Here is a 25149-nt window from a genome sequence, read left to right as displayed (position 1 = left end):
TTATTGTTATCTTTATTTCCCTGGATAAGCTCCTCGATCTGAACATATTACCTCCGTCCCTCCTTCACTCCCCCCCCCCTCTCCTCTCCGTTTCCGTCCCTGTTCCCCATTTCTCTCTCTCTCTCTCTCTCTCTCTCTCTCTCTCTCTCTCTCTCTCTCTCTCTCTCCACCCCCTCCTCACTCCCTCACACAGTCTAAAATAACATTACACTAAATATAAATAAACAATGAATGTCCAATCCAATCCAATCAAACCCGTCTCGTACAATCTCACGCGTCACGAGAATGAACGAGACATCACTCCCACTCCCACCACCACCACTATAATACTGTTCACCATTCATTGTTCTATAATTGACCTACAAATGAGGAACGCAGTCCGTTGAATAGAGCGAGCACTCCATGAAAAGTGGGACACGGGTTTGGCACCCCGAGGAGAACAAAAGAACGTCTCATCGACTCCAATTAGTCGAGGTGACCCCCTGACTCCCAAACTTTTGCGTAGTTTACAGTAATTATGTCCCTTTAAGGCTATCATCACAACGATCTATAAATTAAATACGAAACGACATTTTAGTCGACGCTGTACTCCGTAACGTTTTCCTCTTCTCTGCTGCACACTGACAAAACTGTTATAATTTTTTTTCTCAACCCCCCCCCCCCAACAACTTGAACTTTTATATATGGCATATCCACTAAACGTGCCCAAAGCGCTTTACAAAGATAAGACCTATTATATGGCTACAAGTAAACAAAGACTTCGGACAAACACTCGTGCAAAAAGAGGACTGGATGGAGACAAATGTTCATTCGACTCGAGAGCTTAAACCAACGAACGAGATGATTGAATTTCTCTTGTTAGAATAGGTTAGTAAGTGATTAAATAACTAACTAGATGTGAATTTTGGAAATGTAGGTCAGAGTAATTTGTTGTTTCTAATTAGCAGCGATGAAAAATGTAAACAGTTGAACATAGAATGCCTTATTGCCTTATTGTCTTCAGGAAAATAGAACTTCTTTGTGTTTCCCCTCATATTGTCTTCATGTTTGGATGAATAGCTGGTGAAGGAACGCCGTTGTCTTCCTCAGCTCTGTCAGGGGTTCATACAGTTTGGTCTGAAGAGATGTGGTGTAGTCCCAGGCCAGAAATCATCTTTTGGTGTTGCACACTTTGATCAGGTCTGGAGTGCTACGCATATCGTTGTCTTCATGTTTGAATATCTAGTTGTCTTCCTCAGCTCTGTCAGGGGTACATGCAGTTTGGTCTGCAGAGGCGTGGTTTTATACCTAGCCAGAAATCTTCTCTTGCTGTTGCATACTTTGGGCAGATCTGGAGTGTTTGAATTAGTTGGTGAAGGAACGCCGTTATCTTCCTTAGCTCTGTCCACAGACTGTGGCTCTGCCTGGTGTCCATACAGTTTGGTCTGCAGAGGTATGGTGTAGTACCACTATCCAACGACAGTAGAGCCACACTCTCTACGGCCATGTGTAGTTGTCGTACTAGTTAGGCCACGGGTTCGAGCCTCCATCGCCGCGAAATTTTTATTATCTTTTGTCTTCTGGCACTTTCCTACTCTCATCATTTCTTGTTATAATCTCAATACCTGACCCTCCTTTATATTTATTTGGATTTAATTATTATAACAATAATTTAAATATCAAACGAGTTAAGATGCCTTTTTGGCAGTTGGTTTATAACATTGCCATATGCTATTTATCTATTTATTTATCAACACACTTTTCCGATGCCCTCCTTACTCATCGGCTGGGCGATTCCAGATGTTGTAAATTCGACAGTAAATTCGATACTAACACCCCTCTGTATTCAATTCATTCAATCAAGCTAAAGGAGCGTAGACCAGGGCACGACAAGTCAAGAACGATAATTCTAGCCTCTGGCCTCTTCGCCGACCCCAAGTGTTATCTCCCTTAGATGCAATCATATACAATTGTCTCCCTTTCTCCCAAATTACTTCCATCGGCTGCCAAAACCAAGGGAAGCGACTCCGGCCGGGGGTTGTCAAAAATCTTGAAAAGGTCTATTTCGTGTCTATTGAAAGGGGAGAGCAATAGAGTGTATGGCCGAATTCGGTGGTGAAGTTTCGACTAATTTTGTTCGTGTTTTGGATATCTCCCCCCCCCCCCTCTCCATCCCCCCCCCCCCTACAAAATACTGCAAAAAAACAAATCTTACACCACAACATTACTTATCGCAAGTATTTATGGGATGACAAACGTTTTGAAAACGCAGATCTACCAACAACTACGAATATTGAATATTTCGTACAACTACGAGGTGTGGCAATTGACAATTAAATAAGATCTTTAATTCAATAAACTCCTTGAAAATAAAGTTTTGTTGCCAGAGCTAGTTTATAAATGAGTTTAAATCATTAATTTAATGTATTTAAACACAAACTGATAGTTTTTAAAAGTGGTTGTTCGAGTGTCTACTATATTATTTCCCCTAAAACTACGAACTTTTCCAATTTCAAGTTGGTAGGTCTGACAATGTAATCTTTCAAACGTCATCAAACTACAATGACTCACACTCACCGTTAATATGAATAAATAAATAAAATAAGTAAATAAGATAAATAAATAAAATAATGAAATAAGTAAATAAAATAAATAAATAAAATAAGTAAATAAGATAAATAAATAAAATAAATGAAATAAGTAAATAAAATAAATAAATAAAATAAGTAAATAAAATAAGTAAATAAGATAAATAAATAAAATAAATGAAATAAGTAAATAAAATAAATAAATAAAATAAGTAAATAAATAAAATAAATGAAATAAGTAAATAAAATAAATAAATAAGATAAGTAAATAAATAAAATAAATGAAATAAGTAAATAAAATAAATAAATAAGATAAGTAAATAAATAAAATAAATGAAATAAGTAAATAAAATAAATAAATAAAATAAGTAAATAAAATAAATAAATAAAATAAGTAAATAAATAAAATAAATGAAATAAGTAAATAAAATAAATAAATAAAATAAGTAAATAAGATATATAAATAAAATAAATAAGTAAATATAATAAAAAAAATAAAATAAATAAGTATAATAAATAGATAAAACAAATAAAATTCCCTTTATTCATCCCATGGGGGAAATTTGTCTCTAGGGTCTATAACAAGGGGAAAATTGGAATAACCCAGGCGTCAGCCGCAGTGCAGCGCCGCAACTTGAGCTAGGGCGGGGTGACTTGCTCAAAGCCACACTACAATAATGCAGCGTCGGGCGATCGAACTCGGTACCCTTCGGGTACTAAGCAAAGACCGTACCGCTGCATATACGTTGCCATTCACCTCGAAACGGTATTTTGTAAGGGTGGAACGGATGCCAACAAAGTGACTATAAAGGTAGTTTGTCATAAACAATACATTTTGGCTTTGCTTCTTTTTTTTTGTAATGCTCGTCATGAGATTAGATTTAGTGAGCTATGTGGTGTAGTGTTATGACACTCGCTTTCGGATCGGAAGGTCTTGGGTTCGAGCCTCGCTCGGCGCATAGTTGAGTCCTTTGAGAAAGCTCTTTCCTCACATTCCATCACCGTACTCAGATGCAGAATGAGTACCTGGCCGTTAACGTCTCTGTCCGAGAAATGGTATCATCGCCTATCAGGCGTCATGTCCCGTCCTAAATGTTAAATGTTACTGTTGACCAGGGAGCCCTTGTAAAGCGCTTTGAGCACATTTAGTGGATATTGCGCTATATAAAAGTTCAAATTTGTAAAGCTCAATTTTTAAAAAAAATCTTCTCTTTGATAAAACGGATTGATACATTATCCAACCACAGTCTCATATTGCTGGGGATCCAAAGGGTAGCAAGCAATTGTTGTTGTCTTTTTCACGCTACAGAAACAGAAATTAATAAATACCGGCTCCATGGGCCTAATGGCTCTGGATGTCTTCTTTATATCTTTTAGACCGGGGATGGAGATGGCGGGAAGGGGGTGGGGGGGGGGGGGGGGCTGAGGTGGGGTCTCCTATAGCAAAACAATGCACAATGATGGAGAGAGAAAAGAATAGGACGCATTTAAACGGGTTGATATTTGATATCCGAATCACTTCTCGATTCCCAAATCCCGTGTCATTATACCACGCTTAGACAAATAATATGGCCAAACTCTTATAAAACGCTTATTTTCCATTTTTTGCCAGAAAAAAAGCAACGTTCCTCTTTAGATCGATACTATATTATATATAAAACCCCAACTTGTCCAAAAAAAAAATCTTTAACATTGAGGTTTTTATTTGAAGCAAAACGGCTCTCTTTCTGTCTTTGAAGTCTTGAGTTTAGATCCTATCGCCAAAATTGGGGGCTATTTTGATTGATTAATTTATGAGATTAAAGTTGTTATTTTTTATATAGTTATTTTTTGGGCCAAAATCTAAATGTGCCGTTTTGTCAGATAAGGATAGAACATTCCCTTTTATGGTTTTCTTTCTTTTTTCTTTTCTTTTTTTTTTTTTTATTATATTGGCAGAAAGGAATGAGTCACTGGTATAATTGTTTTACTACTACTACTACTACTACTACTACTACTACTACTACTACGACTACTACTACTACTACTACTACTACTACTACTACTACTACTACTATACTACTACTACTACTTTCTCACTAACTACTACTACTACTACTTACACTACTACTACTACTACTATCTTACTACTATACTACTACTACTACTACTACTAACTACTACTACTACTACTACTACTACTACTACTTACTACTTACTACTCTACTACTACTACTACTACTACTTACTATACTACTACTACTACTACTACTACTACTACTACTACTACTACTACTACTACTACTACACTACTACTACACTACTATACTACTACTACTACTACTACTACTACTACTACTACTACTACTACTACTACTACTACTAACTACTACTACATACTACTACTACTACTACTCTACTACTACTACTACTATACTACTATACTATACTACTACTACTACTACTACTACTACTCTACTACCTACTACTACTATACTACTCACTACTACTACTATACTAACTACTACTACTACTACTACTACTACTATACACTACTACTACTACACTACTATACTACTACTATATACTACTACTACTACACTACTACTACTATACTACTACTACTACTCTACTAACTACTTACTACTACTCACTACACACTACTTACTAACATACTACTAACTATACTACACTACACTACTAACTACTACTACTACTATCTACATACTACTACTAAACTACTTACATACTACTACTACTACTACTATCTACTATACTAACTACTACTACTACTACTAACTACTACTACTACTACTACTACTACAACTACTACTACTACTACTATTTACTACACTACTACTACTACTACTACTACTACTACAACTACACTACTACTACTACACATTACTACTACTATCAACTTACTACTACTACTACTACTACTTACTATACACTACTACTATTTACTACTACTACTACTACTACAACAACTAACACTACTACTACTACTACTTCTACTAACCAACTACTACTAATACTACTACTACTACTACCTACTACAAACTACTACTACTAACTACTACTACTACTACTACTACTACTACTACTACTACTACTAGTACTACTACTACTACTACTACTACTACTACTACTACTACTACTACTACTACTACTACTACTACTACTACTACTACTACAGAAAATGATAATAAACGATTTTTGTTTCGGATTATTTCCATAAAAAACAGTGGAAATCAATAGGCTACTCCTATAACGCATGCCAAATGCGAAAAGAATTTGTATTTAATTTTTAATCGTTTTTACTTTTTTTTCCTTTCCCCATTTGACATATTGCAAATGCGCGAATCCATCACGCTGCGAATTCCCTGATGTTTACAGATGGAGCTGTGATGAAGGCTACAAGGCATCGGGTCATTTCCATTATCCATTTCCTATCCATAATCCATTCACCCCATCCACCGATGCCAACTATTCATCACACAAAGAAAGCAAAAGTAGATGACCCTAATATCGGTGACCCGTCGTGCGGAAACGTTACTCTGTGGTGTGAAGAAGATGCCAAAAACAAAAAACAAAAAAACTTGAGCTTTTATATAGTGCAATATCCACTAAACGTACTCAAAGCGCTTTACAAGGGGTCCATAGCCAACACAACACATAACATGATGCCCGTTAGGCGATATTGCACATTTTTTTCGACAGAGACAACGCTGTTAACGGCTAGGTACTCATTTTTACACCTGCGTACGCTGAGAGAATGTGAGTAAAGAGCCTTTTCCAAGGACTCAACTATGAGCCGAGCGAGGCTCGAACCCAGGACCTTCCGATCCGAAAGCAAGTGTCATACCACCAGACCAAATAACCGCACTATAGTAGATGACCCTAATATAGGTGACTCGTCACACCAAAACGTTAATCTGTGGTGTGAACCAAATGCCAAATAAAGGAGTTTATAAGATACAAAAAAAAATATATATAATGTCGTCATCTGCGTGGCGTCGTTAGAATTCGTGGTTGAAAAAAAACAAGGGGTCCCAATCCATGAGCAACGCTTAACATGGAGAACGACACTCAACGTCTGCTAGGCGAAATAACAAACAAACAAAAAAAAAAATAATTCTGGAGGCAACAGGAATCACCCATGTTGTCCAAAATGAGTAAGAAAACAAAACATAAGTGCTTGAACCGAGGATCTTTCGGGTTTACAAGGCAACGTTGCTATATCCACTCGGCCACTACCTATATAATGATAAATAATCCTTATGTATTTATTTATATATCTAACAATGTTTATATTTATCTATTTATTATTATTATTATTATTATTATTATTATTATTATTATTATTAAGATTTTATATAGCGCAATATCCACTTAACGTGCTCAAAGCACTTTACAAGGGGTCCCTGGTCAACAGCAACATTTAACATGTAGGACGAGACATGACGCCTGTTAGGCGATATTACAATTTTTCGGACAAAGACAACGCTGTTAAAGGCCAGGTACTCATTTTATACCTGAGTACAGTGAGAGAATGTGAGTAAAGAGTCTTTTCCAAGGACTCAACTATGCGTCGAGCGAGGCTCGAACCCAGGACCTTCCGATCCGAAAGCGAGTGTCATACCATTAGACCACAAAGCCGCACATCTACTTATTTATTTTTGATTTTATCATATGAAATGGGGAATGCATTAGGCAAATTTTTCTCACATAAACCGTTTTTTTCCCAATATTTTGTTGTATTTATTATTATTATTATTATTTTTTCATTTTAGATATAAGAATATCTGCCATATTATTTATGCTGGTTTTGGCATTTCAGACATAAAAATATCTGTCATCCCGCTGTTACCGCAGGCTTTGTTTGTTTGGTATTTGGAGTCAATTCATTCTCCATTTTCACCGAATTTATTAAATTGCTCTAGTCCTATTGTGTGTGTGTGTGTGTGTGTGTGTGTGTGTGTGTGTGTGTGGAAATGGGGGGGGGGGGGGGGGGGGGAAGAGGGGAGGAGTAGACAGGAGAGTCCCCGTTATTATTTGAACTGAACGGTTATTGTTATGCGTGTGTGTTAATGACTCAGGGATGAGTACGAATCCACGGCATGTGAGTGAGTCATTGTAAATACCCAATTTAAAGACCGTGAGCTTTATTAATACAGCGTATTATCCGTCACTGTGCTCAATGCGTTTTTCAATGTCTTAAAGTAACAGCAACACTTAACATTATGATAATTTCCATTCAGGATCAATAAAGTATATCTTATCTTAACACGAAGGGCGAGAAATGACGGCTGTTAGGCGCTGCTATTACTTGAACATTTATATAGAGAAATATCCATAACATGAGATAACTGTTTTACAAGGGGTCCCAATCCAATATATAGTATGCGCTTGACTAAGAACTCACAACATTGCCATCCGGAATTATAGCGATCAACACACAAAACGATGTGTAACCTTGAACGTTTATGGTCTGGTAAATACAGTTTAGTGAGAATTACTCATAAACGTGGATGGAAAAAAAGCAATAACAAAGACCTAAGTGACGTCAACTTCATTCTATCTATAGCAACGTTTAACACGTAGGACGACACATAACGTCTATTAGGCGAAATAACAACAGTAAAAAAAAAAATTACAGAGTCAACTGTCTTGCCGGCAAGGTGCCCATTTTACACCTGAGTTCGGTGAGAAAATTTCAGTAAAGAGATTTAGCTTTATCCAAGGACTCAAATTTGCGACGCTTACAGTAGTGACTCGAACCTTAGCCATCGTTAATTTATAGCCTGACACTAGATCACTCGAAAACTTATAGTTTGACGTCATTTTTAAAAGTTTGTGCAGCGTCTGGTGAGTTGTCGTTAATAGAGCTCAAGGAAACAAGTAGTCCCATTGGTTATTGAATACAACTCACGATTTGTTTTCTTTTGTGGCCAAAGACTTGTCTATTGACGTCATTTTTTGGTCAGTGTCAGGCTATACGTTTACGTTGGCTGCTCTTGAACCCAGGACCAAATGTCCGAAGGTGAGAGCCATATTTACACCACAAGACCAGCAAAGCTGTACAAGATAAAATGCCGAGATTCAACGACTGATACTCTAACAAGCAAAAACTCGGATCGTGAACGAAACGTCTTCTGATGGAATTGTGCGTCCAAAATAATGATTGAATTATTACACTGCCGTACTCTAGAAAAACCCATGTTTAAAAATTTGGCCAGAAAACTCGTCCTTCAAATAAATATCGATCGATTTAAATGACCCTCATTATGGCAAAAAAAAAAAAAAAACCCAAAAAACCTCTCAAATCTGGGACTGCGAAGTCTTCTTTCAGTCCCAGATTTGAGAGGGGTTCTTTTTTTCCAAGATGAGGGTCATTTAAATCGATCGATATTTATTTGAAGGACTAGTTTTCTGGCCAAATTTTTAATATATATATATATATATATATATATATATATATATATATATATATATATATATATATTTTTTTTTTTTTTTTTTTTTTTTTTTTTTTTTTTCCAGAGTACGGCAGTATCATAGTCCTTCCTCCGATCCGATTAAAGGTTAATGTTATGGATGGCCCCGGCAACAATAAATCATATTTCAATCGCACGGGGGACCGTTGATATCGCATCCAACATCATCATTTCACGCACAGGAATCGGTGGCCGATGCAGATATTTGAATATTATTTGCATGATCTAGGCGCTGCATGGCGTGGCGTGCGCGCACCTCGCACATTCCCCCCATGTCCTGTGTGAGGGTGTAGTTATTCCTCGATCGACAAACACTTCAAAGACGTGGAGTTCCTGATTATAATACGTCATATCAATTTCTGCTTGTCTGTAATATCTTGTATTCTGTCTCATGTTCTGTCAACTTGTCTTCGTTAGCGATGACCTTGACTTCCTTCGCACCCTCCCCCCCCCCCCCTCTCTCTCTCTCTATATATATATATATATATATATCTCTCTCTCTCTGTCCTCCACTGTCCCCCTCTTTCTCTTCATCTCTTTTTCTCTATCCATCTATCTATCTATCTATCTATCTATCTATCTATCTATCTATCTATCTATCTATCTATCTATCTATCTATCTATCTATCTATCTATCTTTCTTTCTTTCTTTCTCACTCTCTCTTTATCTCTCTCTCTCTCTCTCTCTCTCTCTCTCCCTCTCTATTCTCCCGCTCTAAATATTTCTCTCTTTCCCACTGTAATCATTTTGCCAGTCTCCACTGGTAATCAACACCTTAATAATAGCCATTAAAATAGCAAGCGCTTCTTGAACATTTTAAACAAATTATTTAATTTTCTTGAGAATAATTTCTTACAAATCATTATTTCAATTTTAATTTTATCACTATCGATGTATGTATCCTTTATCTTTAAGGTCCTGGATCGTACGAGATCAAACCTGGGGCGGTGACCCAAAAGGGCGGTTTGATGGTGACAAAGGACAAGAGATTCAGACACGTGAAGGAAGATTTCCCTGGCCCTGGTACATACGAGGTAAGTCATAGGATAATTTGTCAGACTTTTGTTCTTGTTGATGTTGTCGTCGTTTTTTAAATGGGGGACTCGTCCGAGATGGCAGAGGTGTGTGTGTGTGTGTATGTGTATGTGTGTGTGTGTTCGTGTGTGTATCTAGCGGGGACGGGGCGGTCCTTGGCAAGCTTAAGGACCACGGTCCTACGGTCCTTGGGAAATGAAGACCGCAAGGACCGGTCCTAGTCCAAGGACCGGTCCGTTCATTCTTGAACCGTTAAAGACCGCTACACGATGAAAACCGTGGCCTACAGGAGTAAAACACACGGAGTAGTCACACTCATTTCAAATTGTAACCTAATTAGAGAAGAGGGGTGATGCCTTCTTTATTTGCTCACCGTACTTCATTGTTACTTCGATAATTTAATAAAATTTGAAATTTATCCCCATTAACGGAGATAATGGCATCGCCCAAGGCGTTGATCGAGTTGTTCGTGGCGTTGATACACACACAACCCTACCCCTCCCCCCCCCCCCCCCCCCCCCCCCCCCCCCCCCCCCCACACACACACACATTAGAGGGCAGCGAGCATTGAAGAGTAAGAGAGAGACGTGAAGTTATAATAAGAGGGGGTGGATGAGGTGATAAGAGGGGTCGATGGTGACTTTTCGCCAGATCTAACAAACTCAGCTACCCATTCATTGCTGAGTAGACAGGGATTCAGAAAAAAATCGACTGCACCCGGGATCGATCTCTGGCCCTTTGCGTATAAAGAGAGTGCTCTATCAACTGAGCTATCGGGGTCCCCAAATATTCTATTGGACTTTTTTAAAATTCAGACGTTATAACTGGGTTTTTTGGAAGGAAGAAACTAATGAAACTCATATTATTTGATTAGTAAAAACACCAAACGAAATTTTAATATTATTGTATTATTTTAAATGACAACACTGCGATAGAAAGGAGTGGTGACAAGAGATGGACAAAAGAAAACAAAAAATCGGATTTGCTACTTGCTAGGTTCGACACACACACACACACACACACACACACAAACACACACATCTTTTGTAGTCACATACATTTCAAACAATAACCCATTAGAGAAGAGGGGTCATGCCTTCACCATAGATCATTGTCATTGCGATCATTATGGTGTAGTAAATTTTGAAATTTACCCCGTATAATGGAATCGTCCAAGGCGTGCGCCTCCTGTTCCCCCCATCTCACACACGAAAGGGCGGTTTGCGGAGTGGAGGTTGGTGGTCGTCTGCCTGTATGGTCGTCTGTGTCGTTTAGTGTATGGCAAAGGGGGGTGGGTGCGATTAATTAAGTGGGATGGGTGGTGATTGGTGGAAGATAGGCAACCGAAGCAACGAATCGCTGGGGAAGTAGTAGGCTATGGCGCGAGACCGTAGGACCGTGGTCCTTGCAAGGACCGCCCCGCACTAGTTGAAAGGTGATAAGAAGTGAGGACCGGCGCCGGTCTTCCCCTCTGGGACCGGTCTTCGGTTCACAGCTAAAAGACCGTCGGACCGCGGTCCAGACCGGTCTTCAGCGCGGCACTAGTATATTCGTACTTAAGTCATGAAGTTTTTGTTTCACTGTCTTAGTAAAACATTTACAGGGTGTCAATTTTTGGGGGGAGCGGAAGGGGCGGAGGGTGAGGGGTGGAGGTGGTGTTTGTTTTTTGTTTTTTTTTAATTTTTTTTTTTTTTTGTATTGCTCTTTTTTATTCTTTGCTTTTTACGTTTTAAAAGTTTAAGTTGATTTAAAAAAAAAGAAATTTGTTGTTGATTTTCTGTTCACATTTTATATGATTATTCGAGTTTCTTTGAAAATTGACCACAATACTTTTTTTTTATTTTGTCTTTGTCATTCTGGTTTTTTTTTCTCTCTGTTTGTAATCTGTTTTGTTTTTTGTTAATTTTCTTTGTTATTGTTGCGTTTAAAAAAAAAATCTCGTATCTGGTGATGAAAAATAAATTTCGCGATGTATAGTATAGATAGGAATTTATTGCTCCCATCAATACGTTACGCGTGGGGAACAAAAACTCGATAAACGACATCGTGAAATTTGTAATAAAATCTGTTTTAACTGATACTCACGTAGATGTCATCGGATTGTAAACATTCCACAGTCATATAAATTATGGAGGTAGAGAAAAAAAAAATGGATCGCTATTCTTTTAAATTAGGAAATTGACAATAGTTGATGGATTTTAGAAACAAAAAAAGTCTTGAGAACCAATTTGTGTTCATTTGTCAGGTGATGATATTTGAAAGTTATGCAGATTAAAGGAGAAGGAAAAAAAACCATTGGGCTTTTATATAGCGCAATATTATTCTCTAAACGTGCTCAAAGCGCTTTACAAGAAGGGGTCCCTGACCAACAGCAATGTTTAATATGTAAGATGTACATGACGCCTGCTAGGCGATATTACATTTTTTTTCGGACCTAGGCAACGCTGTTAACGCCCATGTACTCATTTTACACCTGAGTACGGTGAGGTAATGTGAGTAAAGTGCATTTTTCCAAGGACTCAACTATGCTCCCAGCGAGGCTCTCGAACTCAGGACCTTCCGATCCGGAGGCGATTTCCATACCACTAGAACACATAGCCGGACGGAAACGGTCTTTAACAGTATTTTGCATTTGTTTATTATTAGATCAGACAAGCAGGAGAAGAAAACAGGGGTGAAAAGTATTTAACAAATATGGATATAAAAGCTTTAGACATAAAAAGGAACAAAATACTTTTTCCGTATTCCGGTACTCATTAATACTTAAGTCGAGTGATTTTTAAATTCGTCACTGTGCGCTGTGTGTTGTAACATTGTCGGTAAGTGGGGCTATAATATTATGTGTCTTGTAGTATGACATACGCCTCCTGATCAAAATGTCCAGGGTTCGAGTCCTATTCTGGGCACGCATAGTTGAGTTATTTTGAAATCGTGCTTTTTACTTCCATTCTCTCACCGTACTTAGATGTAAAATGAGTACCTATCCGTTAAAAGCGTTGTCTCTGTCGAAAAATGTGTAAATCTGAGTTAAGAGTTGGTTTGTTTGATGCGCAGAGAAAATGAAATTCCAATACAATATAGAATATATTATTATCAACACGATGTCTGCACCAGGGACAAAAGGGAAATGTGGATACTCAATACAACTTGTATAATTTGTAACAGATGGGTTGGGAAGGAACGGTGGATGCACAGCTAGGAAGAGGTGGTGGTGGTGGTAGTGGTAGGGAAAGTGGGGGGAGGGGGGGGTATGATGTCAACCCCGTATTTATTATAAAAATGAAATTGTTTGAAAAAGAAAAGGAGAGAAAACGTTTCTGCTATTATTATTGTGATTCAATTCATTTCAAACAAGATATTACGAGATAACGACGAGACCCCTCCCCCCCCCCCCCACCACCCCCCTCGTCTTGTTACATCCAACAGGGGAAGGGCGTGGTGGTGGGGTTGATTGGTTGATTGGATTAAACTCCCACAAGGGGGTTGGACGTAGGAGGGGGGGGGGGAGGTGGAAGGGGGGGGGGGAGTTAAAGACCTCAAATGGAGTCAAAAAGCTGTTTTATTATTTTTTTTAACGAGATTATCGAGAATGGCAGGGTTGAGAAAAAAAGACGGGACAGGACAGGATACTGACATGATAAGAATGACTTAAATAATCCTATGTGGGTCGTTGGTATGGGTTTTGTTTTTGTTTGCTTTTGTTAGTTTGTTTGTACTTTGTTTGGGTTTGTTTTTTGTTGTTTTTTTTTTGTGTGTTTTTGTGTGGTGTTTTTCCTATACTTGTTGTTTAGTTTTGTTTTGTTGGCCACTTTTCTTGATTCTTGATACGGTATGGCCGCAATGAAAAGGACACTATGGTTCTACTTATATGGGTCAATTTGGTTTTGATTTTGGTTTTCTTTTACATTCTTTTCTTTCGTGTCTTTGTTTTGTTTTGTTTGTTTGTTTGTTTTTTTTTTGTTTGTTTTTTTTTTGGGGGGGGGGGGGGGGGCGGCGTTGCTTGTTTTGTTTTGTTTATGCCCATGTTTCTTGGTTTTGTTTTGTGTTCTTCGTAGTTTGTTTGTGGATTTGTTTCTTTGGGGACAAACGTAATGAGAAGAACTTAGTCATAATGCATTGGACGTATTTTCTCCCCTTGTTATTTTATTTTTAGTTTTTTTACAACAAAAAAAAAAAAAAAAAAAACCCAAAAAACCCAAACAAATCAACCCCAAACAGTTCCCCCCCCCCCCCCCTTCCACAACAAAACAAACAATAATGACATAAAAAGCTAAAAAAAAAAAATAAAAAAAAAATATTCTAAAACGTGAACGCCCCCCCCCCCCCCCCCCTCTCTCCCAAAAAAAAAAAATAAAAAATCAAAGATCAAAATTCAAAAGAATTTTATAATAATAATAAAGATAACTAGAAGAGATAATAAACTTGTATCCCCAAACCTTTCGTACCAAAATGAGATAATATTAGTGATTCTCATCCCCTGTTTTAATTTCAAATGATAGCAAAGTGCAGCAAAATGAAAGAGGCGCATTCTTAATAACATTTACATTAACATTATTGAATGAATGGGTTGAAGGGTGGGGGGTGGGTGAATATATTATAATAGGAATGAGAAAGGCGGAGGAGATGGGAGGGGGGGGGGGGGGGGGGAGAGAGAATGGAAGTTAGAAGGAGGATAAATGAATGGAAAGATTGACGGGTGCAAACGACGAGACGTTGGATGTTGTTTGCAAAGATGATGGAGAAAGACAACGTTAGAAATGCAGGGATGACAGGATGTGAAACAAAGAAACAAAAGAGGTTATAAATGAATGGAAACGGAAGAAGAAGAGGAAGAAGGAGGAGGAGGAGGAGGAGGAGGAGAAGAAGAAGAAGAAGAAGAAGAAGAAGAAGAAGAAGAAGAAGAAGAAGAAGAAGAAGAAGAAGAAGAAGAAGAAGAAGAAGAAAAAGAAGAAGAAGAAGGAGGAGGAGGAGGAGCAGGGGGAGGGGAAGGAAAAGGATATTAAAAAAGGAAGAAAGAAAGACAGAAATACAGACAGAAAGAATGAATGAGTGAATGAATGAAAAAAGAAGAAGATGAAGAAGACGAAGAAGAAGAAGAAGAAGAAGAAGAAGAAGAAGAAGAAGAAGAAGAAGAAGGAAGAAGAAGAAGAGGAAGAAGGAGAGAAGGAGAAGGAGAAGAAGAAGAAGAAGAAGAAGAAGAAGAAGAAGAAGAAGAAGAAGAAGAAGAAGAAGAAGAAGAACAACAAGAACAAGATCAAGAAGAGAAGAGTAGAATAATGAGGAGAAGGAGGATGAGGAGGAGGAGGGGAGGAGAAGAAGAAGAAGAAATAATTATATCATGTAAAAATAAAGGAGATGCAGCCGAAACAAGAGGATGTGCGGGTGGGGGGGGGGGGGGGGGGGGGGGGGAAGTAAGATATGATTCTAATCCTTGTTGCTTGTTGTGTGATTCCATGTGGCACCATCCAACGTTATGCACGGATGAGTCACACGACTTGCAGGATGTAATGGAATTAGGTTATAGGAACGTCATATTGATATATCGTGTTATCTTGAAAACGTTTCGGGAATGGCCCTGCCTGTCAAATGTACACATTCCTATTGTCATCTTGTTGAAAAGGAAATGCCACAAAAGGGGATGTGAATTATGGGAGATTGGGACCTTGAAGTGGATGGTTGTATTCAGTTTCTAAAACGACTCTTTGAATAAACAAACAAAACAAAAACAAACAAACAAATAAACAAAACAAACAAACAGCAACAAGAACGAGAACGAAAATAGAGAACAAAAAAAAAAATCTTAACTTTTTCACGTTATTGGGTCGTGTATTTTAAATTCAGCGGTTATATGAACACCGATTTGTAGTGAAGAGAGAGAGAAAAAACAAAAACAAACCTGCCTCTTGGTAGCTACAGCAAGATTCGGTCCTGGGTCATTCAGCATTTCTATTGGACGATTTAAAAATAATTCGTCATGTCAAATCATGACGTCATCAGACATGACGTGACGTCACGTGAGCATTTATTTAGCGCAATATCCACGAATCGTGCTAAATGCGCTTTACAAGGGGTCCCTGGCCAACAGGAACGCCTGAAATATGAGATGAGACACGACACGACGCCTGTTAGGCGTGGTTACGTTTGTTTGTTCTTTTTTCGACTTCGACAACACAGAGACAACGCTAATACCGACCAGGTACTCATTTTAAAACCTGAGTACGATGAGAGCAGAGAATGTGATTAAATAACCTTTCACTGAGGACTTAACTTTGACCTATATCCAGACTAGGACTCAAACCCTAGACCTACAGATCAAATAGCCGCACTAATTTATTTTTAAATTTAAAAAGAAATTAATATTTTTTTTAAAATAAACAAATTTAAAGAATGAATCCCCCCATTCATCAAACCTCTGTCTTGACGGGTAAATAAACGATTGCTGGTGAGAAATGTCTAAAAATAACAAGGAATTGAAATTTACGTTCTCCTGTTCCATGGAAAATGTCTGGGATTTTTATGAAAAAATAAATCAGCCTAGCCAGTTGAACAAGGTTCCATTTTAATATATTTCTAGTTGTGGCTGTTGTTGTTGTTGTTGTTGTTGTTGTTGTTTTGTTGTTGTTGTTGTCTTTTTTGTTGTTGCTGTTGTTGTAGTTATTGTTGTTGCTGTTGTTGTTGTGTTTGCTGTTGTTGCTGTTGTTGTTTTTGCTGTTGTTGTTGTTGTTGTTGCTGTTATTGTCGTTGTTGTTGTTGCGGTTGTTGTTCTTGTTCTTGTTGCTGTTCTTGTTGTTATTGCTGTTGTTGCTATTGCTTTTGTTGTTGTTTTTATTTCTGTTGTTGTTGTTTTTGCTGTTGTTGTTGTTGTTATTCATGCTGTTGTTGTTGTTATTGCTTTTGTTGTTGTTATTACTGTTGTTGTTGTTGTTGTTGTTGTTGTTGTTGTTGTTGTTGATGATGATGATGATGTTGTTGTTGTTGTTATAATCGTAGTTGTTTTGTTTTGTTTATCCGTTTGTTTAATTTCCACAAATGTTTTCCATTGTAGTGAAGAGAAGCCTAAATATCACAACTTCCCGAATCGTCACACCCCCCCCCCCCACCAACACCTCCTTCCTCCTTATAAATATAATATTAATTTACCAGAAAATTACTTGTCCTTCAAACCCACGAGGGTCGATGAGCTCGGCTGAGGCAGTAAGAGATATCATTATAATAGTGTACAAAGGGAACGCTTCACTGTCGATATGTCCTGTATAAAAGTAGATTTTTTATTCCATGCATTCATTGCGAAGCACAATAAGCATAGTGACGAGTCGAACTGAGCCGTCTAAATTTTCATTCAAAATAATTGATTCAAATAATATTTAATTTCATTCTTTCTTTACTCATTCTACGATACCTGAACCCCCCGCCATCTTGGTTTATATGCCAGCCTGCTGCGTGTGCCTTTAAAAAAGAGAGACTAAATCATTTCGTGGTATGGATATGTCAAAACCTCCCTAAATTTTAATCAAAGCTTATCTTTTTCTCTCTTCTCTCTTCTCTCTTCTTCTTCTTTTCTTCTTCGTCTCAGGAGATATATTTAATTTTTCGACGTTTTCGATATATCGTTGGCGTGGCGGATCGAGTTTGCACATTATGATCATCATACATTTTTATATTTATCTTGGAGATAAAAACTACACGATATAAATCGTTGGAAACAACGTCTTAAATTACCCAAGGAACTGATAAGTTCCAGAATTAGCCGTGTTAAAAACCTGACTCGTAGAATTATTGAAAGCGTTTGTACAAAAATCTTTGAATTCTGGGATTGACTGTGGCTGGGATTGAACGAGTGTATTACAAACTGAATTATTTCCCTTTACCCCGAGTTTACATAATTTTACGAAGTATAGATAGTATGCGCTTTCATCCGAAAGTATAACGGACCAACACACAAAGCTATGAGTAATCATGAACTTTTATATATGGTCTATACAGTTTAGTGAGAAGTACTCATAAACGTGGATGGCAAAAACAATAACAAAGACCTGAGTGACGTCATCTTCATTCTATCTATTGATAGTATGCGCTTGGCTAAGAAGCTCATAACATTTGGCATCTAGGAAGTATAACGGACCAACATACAAAATTATGTGGAGCTTTGATCGTTTATTGTCTGGTTAATACAGTTTACTGAAAATTACTCATAACCGCGGATGGCAAAAAGCAATAACAAAGACCTGAGTGACGTGAATTTCATACTATCTATAAAGTACAAAATAGATAGTGACTGGAGTAGTATTATTGTCGTCCACCTCCTAATCAATAGACTCGGACGCCTCGGCAGCTTCTCTAATTCCATTGACGAATTCCCTCGATCTTATCCGGCTATATGGTCTAGTGGCATGACTTCACTTTCGGATCGGAATGTCCTGGGTTCGAGCCTCGCTCGGAACGTACTTTGCGATAGACTAGCGTCCTATCAAATGATAGTAAGCAATTGCTATTGTCCGTTTCATGCTATAGAAACCGGAATAAACTCCGGTTCCACGGTCCGAATGGCTCTGAAGGACTACTTTAAAAAAAAGTTATTTATCTAGTCATTTTGCTATTATTAAACTATTGAAAAATCAGGCGGTTATTCTCTCTATTGATCCAATTTTCACATGACAATTACATTTTCTACCAAAACAAATTAAGCTCCGTATTTTTCAAATTTATCTTTTTTTACATTGGTTTATACCGTGCGGCTATGTGGTCTTGTGGTATGACACTCGCTTTCGGATCGGAAGGTCCTGGGTTCGAGCCTCGCGCTCGGCGCATAGTTGAGTCCTTAGAAAAGGCTCTTTACTCACATTTTCTCACCGTACTCAGGTGTAAAATGAGTACCTGGCCCTTAACAGCGTTGTCCCTGTCCGAAAAATATTGTAATTTCGCCTAACAGGCGTCATGTCTCGTTCTACATGTTAAGTGTTGCTGTTGGCCAGAGACCCCTGTAAAGCGCTTTGAGCACGTTTAGTGGATATTGCGCTCTATAAAAGCTCAATTTATTTATTATTTATTAATACGACATAGAAAATTTCGACAGCCAATCAAAAACCTCTTAACATCTCACAACATAAACTCCGCCTGTTTTGGGGGTTCTTTTTCTTTCTTATGATTTTCTTTGATTTACTTTATATTGCCGATAACCAGTCAACAAGTTCGTTTGTGTTCGATTCATAGGGCGGTCTCTCTGAAGAGCTCTTCACCCCTCCTTTCATCAGCAAAATTTGACATGTCACGTGACATATTTGCCGGATGTTTACAAGCGATTACCCCTCTTTGCCTTGCGATTAGTGTCGTCTGCAACCAGAAAACGAATTCCCCCCTTATTTATTTAGTTGTTTTTTTTTTTTTGATTATTTTGTCTTGTTTTTTTGTGTTTTTTTTTGGGTTTTTTTCGTTGTTTGTTTTTACAAAGTTCAAAGTTCAGAATTGTGCTTCTCATGTAAATGTCTTGTTTAGTTAACAGTCTGACTGTTACTTTTATTCGTTTGTTTGTTTTTGATGTGTTGTGGAGTTTCAAATCTTTAGTAAAAAACAAACAAACTTGAGCTTTTATATAGTGCAATATCCACAAAATGTGCTTAAAGCGCTTTACAAAGGGTCCCTAACCAACAGCAACACAAAACATGTAAAACGAGACATAACGCCTGTTTAGGCGATATTACAATTTTTTTCCGACAGAGACAACGCTGTTAACGGCCAGGTACTCATTTTACACCTGTACGGTGAGAGAATGTGAGTTAAAGAGCCTTTTCCAAGGACTCAACTATGCGCCGAGCCGGGCCCGAACCCAGGACCTTCCGATCCGACAGCCAGTGCCATACCACAAGACCACATAGCCTTCCTCATTACGATACAAAAAACTCTCGGCTGTAATTTTGATGCATGGATCCCATTAGAAGCTCCATCATTATTTCATTCACAATGATGGCAATGTGGGCTCTATCTGCCGGCCACTACTTGGTTTTTCTAGAGAGGTTTAAATCGGTAGAATTTCTCTGATATTTCATGTCATATTAACGGATTTAATCGACACCCACGCTTTTAACAAATATTATTATTACACACTAGTAAGTAATATTCAATATCACATAGAAGTCTTGGGTTTAAAACCATTTTTTGACAAGTTGAGGGTCAATGTATGAGTACATGGACTTTAATGTTTTCTGGTCAAATTTTGAAAAGTTGTTTTGCAATTGTATGGATATTTTGGTCTAAAACTGCCTTGTTACCCGTTTGATGCATATGTTTTGTGAACCCATCCGAATGTTGCAGTAATGTGCATGGCTAGGGTTATGATGGATGCATCAGACGAGAGAAAATGACCGCTGCCGTCATCTGCTGTGTTGTGTTGTTGCTGCTGCTACCCGCCCTGTCATACGTAAAAAGGCCAGTAGGGAGGATGGACCTTACTTACGTTTTTTGACCAATGGTCATCCATCATAACATACAATTCTGCCGTACCTTGGAATAATACGTATTCAAAATTTTGGTCAGAAAAAGCATCCTTTAAATATCGATCGATTAGAATGACGCCTTATCAATGCAAAACCAATCAAACTTGGGACTTCAGGAAGATTTTGTCAAGTTTCAGGTATGAGAGTTTGATGTATTTTTTATACATATGGGTCATTTAAATCAATAAATATATGATGGACGAGTTTTCTGGCCAAATCTTTAAACCCATGTTTTCCAGAGTACATCAAAATTCTTGTTCCTTCTGGCCAATGTCTCTATTCTTTCTTGTAGACAACCAGGATATTCTGTTATCTGAACACTGCCAAAATAATATTTTAAAAATAATAATTTGGCCAGGAAAGAAACTTTCATTTCAAATATCGATCGATCACAAAAACCCATAACTTGCCAAACAGTCTTTAAACTGCCACTTATTTGAACTCTCAAGAATTGAGTTTTTGACAAGTTGTCCGTCATTTTAATCATTCTATATTTGTAACTGGTGCTGCTCGAAGCTCGAAGAAATAAATAACAATGTAAGCTTCAATTTACTATACGAAAACAGATCAAATGGACGTTTTGGGATTCCCCTTTATCAACATAACAGGATGAATGAAACACTACAGACGAATGAGATAATGTGGTAGTGGCTTTGTTATGATGAATAAACAAAAACATTGATGGACATTGAAGACGAAAGAGGCTCGTTGAATAGCGATGGTCGGTGAATCAAACCTCTGAAGTTCAGATTTTCCCGATTTTCCAGATTTTAATCTGACGTCATCAGATGTCTGATCCGCCCAAGATTAAATAAAACAAGGTGCGCAAAGCTCGTATGTAGACTTCAGACTTCAGAGTTTTGATCCGACGACTACAAAGATATCTCCTCGCTATAAAAATCTTTGTATTTATTTGTTACTCAGTTTGACAGAGATAGGCAGGTGTATCCAGGACTGTAATGGAATAAGATTGTTATGCTAAAATAAGCCAAATCTCTTTATTATTTCTTTTGCCATTTTATTTTACTGCATCCATTTAATGATAACAATAAAACGTATATTACCGTTTTATGTTAAAAACACGTATATAAAATTTTGGTCAGAAAACGCCGTCTTTCAAACATCCATCAATGAATATGACGCTCATTTTATCAAAAAATACTCAAACCTGAGACTTCGAGAAGTCTTTAAGGAAGTCCCAGGTTGAAGAGTTGTTTTTTTTTTTTTTTTGTTGTTTTTTTTTTGTTGCCAAGATGAGGGTCATTTAAAATCGATTAATTTAATTTGAAGGGCGACTTTTATGGCCAAAATTATAAACATGTGTATTTTTAAGAGTAGATAGAATACGTCAGAAATATCATGACACAACGCCTGGCGTGCGTGTTTGATTTCCTGGAGTTTGGAAGGATTAAATTTTACAAGAAGAAATCATTTGAGATTTTAATGCATTTACAAGAATGGAAAATGGGAGGGGGGGGGGGGGGTGAGCAAGGGGGGGGGGGGGGATGGCGGGTGAGTTGTATGGATGTAATATGTAGTCAGTCGACAAAGAACGGTATTATGTTATATTATATATTATTATAGGGAATGAGATTAGCGGAAGAGTAGCGTCCCTTGATTGGACATCACCTTACAGAGAGAACGTCAATTTGGTTTTGAAGTATCTCAAGCCGCTTTCACCGGAAGCGAGGACGAGAGACGCTAGCGCACAACCAACATGACGTTCTCTCTCTAATAAATTTTCCGCCGGTGACGTCACAGACTATGGGTGACGTCCAATCAAGGGACGCTCTCTTCCGCTAATCTCATTCCCTATAGTATGCGTCTATGTGGTCTAGTGTTTATGACACTCGCTTTCGGAGTTTAAAGGATTACATTTTATAAGAGGAAATCATTTGAGATTTTAATGCATTTACAAAAATGTGTGGCTATGTGGTTTTATGGTACGACACTCGCTTTAGGATCGGAAGGTCCTGGCTTCGAGCCTCGCTCGGAGCATAGTTGAGTCCTTGGAAAAGGCTATTTACTCGCATTCTCTCACCGTACTCAGGTGTATAATGAGTACCTGGCCGTTAACAGCCGGGACTCTGTCCGAAAAAAAATTGTAACATCGCCTGAAAGGCGACATGTCACGTCCTACATACTAAATGTTGTTGTTGGCCAGGACCCCTTGTAAGCGCTTTGAGCACGGTTAGTGGATATTGCTCTCTATAAAAGCTAAATTAAATGGAAATTGGTGAGGGGGGGGGGAGGGGGGGGGGAGTGAGTTGTGTGAATGTAATATGTAGTCAGTTGCCACATAACGGTAATATGTTGGAATGAACCAGGTGATTAAGTTTTGACTTTTAACTTAACTATAAATATTCACGACAAAAGCGTCCACAGAGACAGCGCAGCCATATTCATTCATTCATAAACATTGAGATAACAAAATACACCTTCAATTGGGGAGAGTTGATTGATGTTTCAGGAAAAGTGAGTGGAGCAGGCACTAGTCTTAACAGTAAGGTCGTGGGTTCGAGCCCCCATCGCCGCGAAGTTTTTATTCTCTCTATTGTCTTCTGGCACTTTTCTACTCAATTCATTTCCTGTTATGGTTTGTATTTCTTTACCCTGAATTTTGTTGTTGTTTTTTTGTTTGTTTTGCGATCATTAAAAAAAAAAAAGATTCAGTATCAGTTTTCCTAATGTAGTCCATTCCGACCTCACAATACCAGACTGACAGATTGGATGACATATGAACAGTACAGATTTGTATACTCACAGAGGTGTTTTTGAGGTGATTCCTTTGTTTGCTGGTTTTACCTGATTATATCGTGATATCCTATATATAGTATGGACTGATATGGATTTGGGATTAGATGTTATCACAGTTTTAATCTCTCTATTCTCTCTCTCTCTCTCTCAATCTCTATTTCTCTCACTCTATTTCTCTCTCTCTCAATCTCTATTTCTCTCTCTCTCTCTCTCTCAATCTCTATTTCTCTCACTCTATTTCTCTCGCTCGCCCTCTCTCTCTTTCTCTATTTTTATCTCTCTCTATCTCTGCTCCACCCTCTCTCTGTCTCTTTCTTTCTTTATCTCTCCCCCCCCCTCTCTATCTCTCTCTCTCTATCTATCTCTCCTCCCCACCTCTGTTCTCTCTTGCTCTCGGTCTCTCTTTTTCTCTCTCTATTTTTTCTGTTTCTATCAATCTCTCTTCTCTCTCTCTCTCTCTCTCTCTCTCTCTCTCTCTCTCTCCCTCTTCTTTCTTTCTCTCTATCTTTTTTCTCTCCCTCTCTTTCTTTCTCTATCTCTCTATTCTCCTCTATCTCTCTATTCTCCTCTCTCTCTCTCTCTCTCTCTCTCTCTCCCTCTTCTTTCTTTCTCTCTATCTTTTTTCTCTCCCTCTCTTTCTTTATCTGTCTCTCTATTCTCCTCTCTCTCTCTCTCTCTCTCTCTCTCTCTCTCTCTCCCTCTCCCCCCCCCCCACATGATGATTCAAACTTAAATTGAGCTCCAGTTTCCTAATCTAGTCAAATCACACACGATATGTTATAATAATATATAATAATATAATATATTCGCCACAGTGTATCTAGATATATTCCATTGATCCTGACTTGCTTGCATAGGCTTTTACCTGCTGTTATCTCGATACGAACATTATAGACCTAAAATGTATTTTGCTTTGACGTTATCATTGTTGTAATCTCTGTTATAATGCATTATGCTGCGGCAGGGAGGATGGCAGATAGAGTCAAATTTTAATGGAGATCCAGTGAGTGACTAGCTCGCGTGGAGAGAGATTAGTTATATCATTGGGTTTTTTGACAATGCAGTGGAGGCTCTTTGTTTATTTGTTGTTGTTGATGTGGTGGTGGTGGTGGTGGTGGTGGTGGTGGTGGTAATGGTGGTGTATAATAATATAAATTTTAAAAAAATAAATAATATAATAATAATAATAATAAAATAATATATAATAATAATAATAATAATTAATAATAATAATAATAATCATTATAATATAATAATATATTAATTAATAATAATAATATAATAATAATATAATATTATATTAATATATATAATAATAATAATAATAATAATAATATAATAATAATAATAATAATAATATAATATATAATAATATATAATAATAAATAATAATAATAATAATAATAATAATAAATGATATTATAATAATAATAATAATAATAATAATAATAATAATAATAAATAATAATAATAATAATTAATAATAATAATAATAATAATAATATAATAATAATAATAATGATATTAATAATAATAATAATAATAATAATAATAATAAAATAATGATATAATATAATAATATATAATAATAATATATAAAATATAATAATAATAATAATAATAATAATATAATAATAATAATAATAATATAATATAATAATAATATATATAATAATAATAATAATAATAATAATAATAATAATAATAATAATAATAATAATAATAATAATAATAATAATAATAATTATAATAGTGGTGGTGGTGTTTATTCCTTTTTTTTTTTTCTAGCGTGAAACGGGCAATAGTAATTATTGTTTGCT

The 25149-nt window shown here is 37.1% G+C and overlaps 2 protein-coding genes across 2 annotated transcripts in view; both read left to right on the top strand.

Annotated features, from left to right (window-relative positions):
• LOC144973357 (uncharacterized) overlaps nucleotides 1–25149 on the top strand; it is a 439718-nt gene that overhangs the window by 312733 nt on the left and 101836 nt on the right. The window lies entirely within an intron of this gene.
• Nucleotides 1–25149, top strand: part of LOC144973986 (sperm-tail PG-rich repeat-containing protein 2-like) — a 196465-nt gene that overhangs the window by 129791 nt on the left and 41525 nt on the right. Inside the window, exon 13 of the mRNA XM_078916873.1 lies at nucleotides 9963–10081. Coding sequence (XP_078772999.1) covers nucleotides 9963–10081 — 119 coding nt within the window. The remainder of the gene's footprint in view (nucleotides 1–9962; nucleotides 10082–25149) is intronic.

The sequence above is a fragment of the Berghia stephanieae genome, chromosome 5, assembly GCF_034508935.2.
Source record: "Berghia stephanieae isolate SIO BIC M18660-M18661 chromosome 5, UCSD_Bste_1.3, whole genome shotgun sequence".
NCBI classification, from domain to species: Eukaryota; Metazoa; Mollusca; class Gastropoda; order Nudibranchia; family Aeolidiidae; genus Berghia; species Berghia stephanieae.
This window is presented reverse-complemented; position numbering and strand designations above follow the sequence as displayed.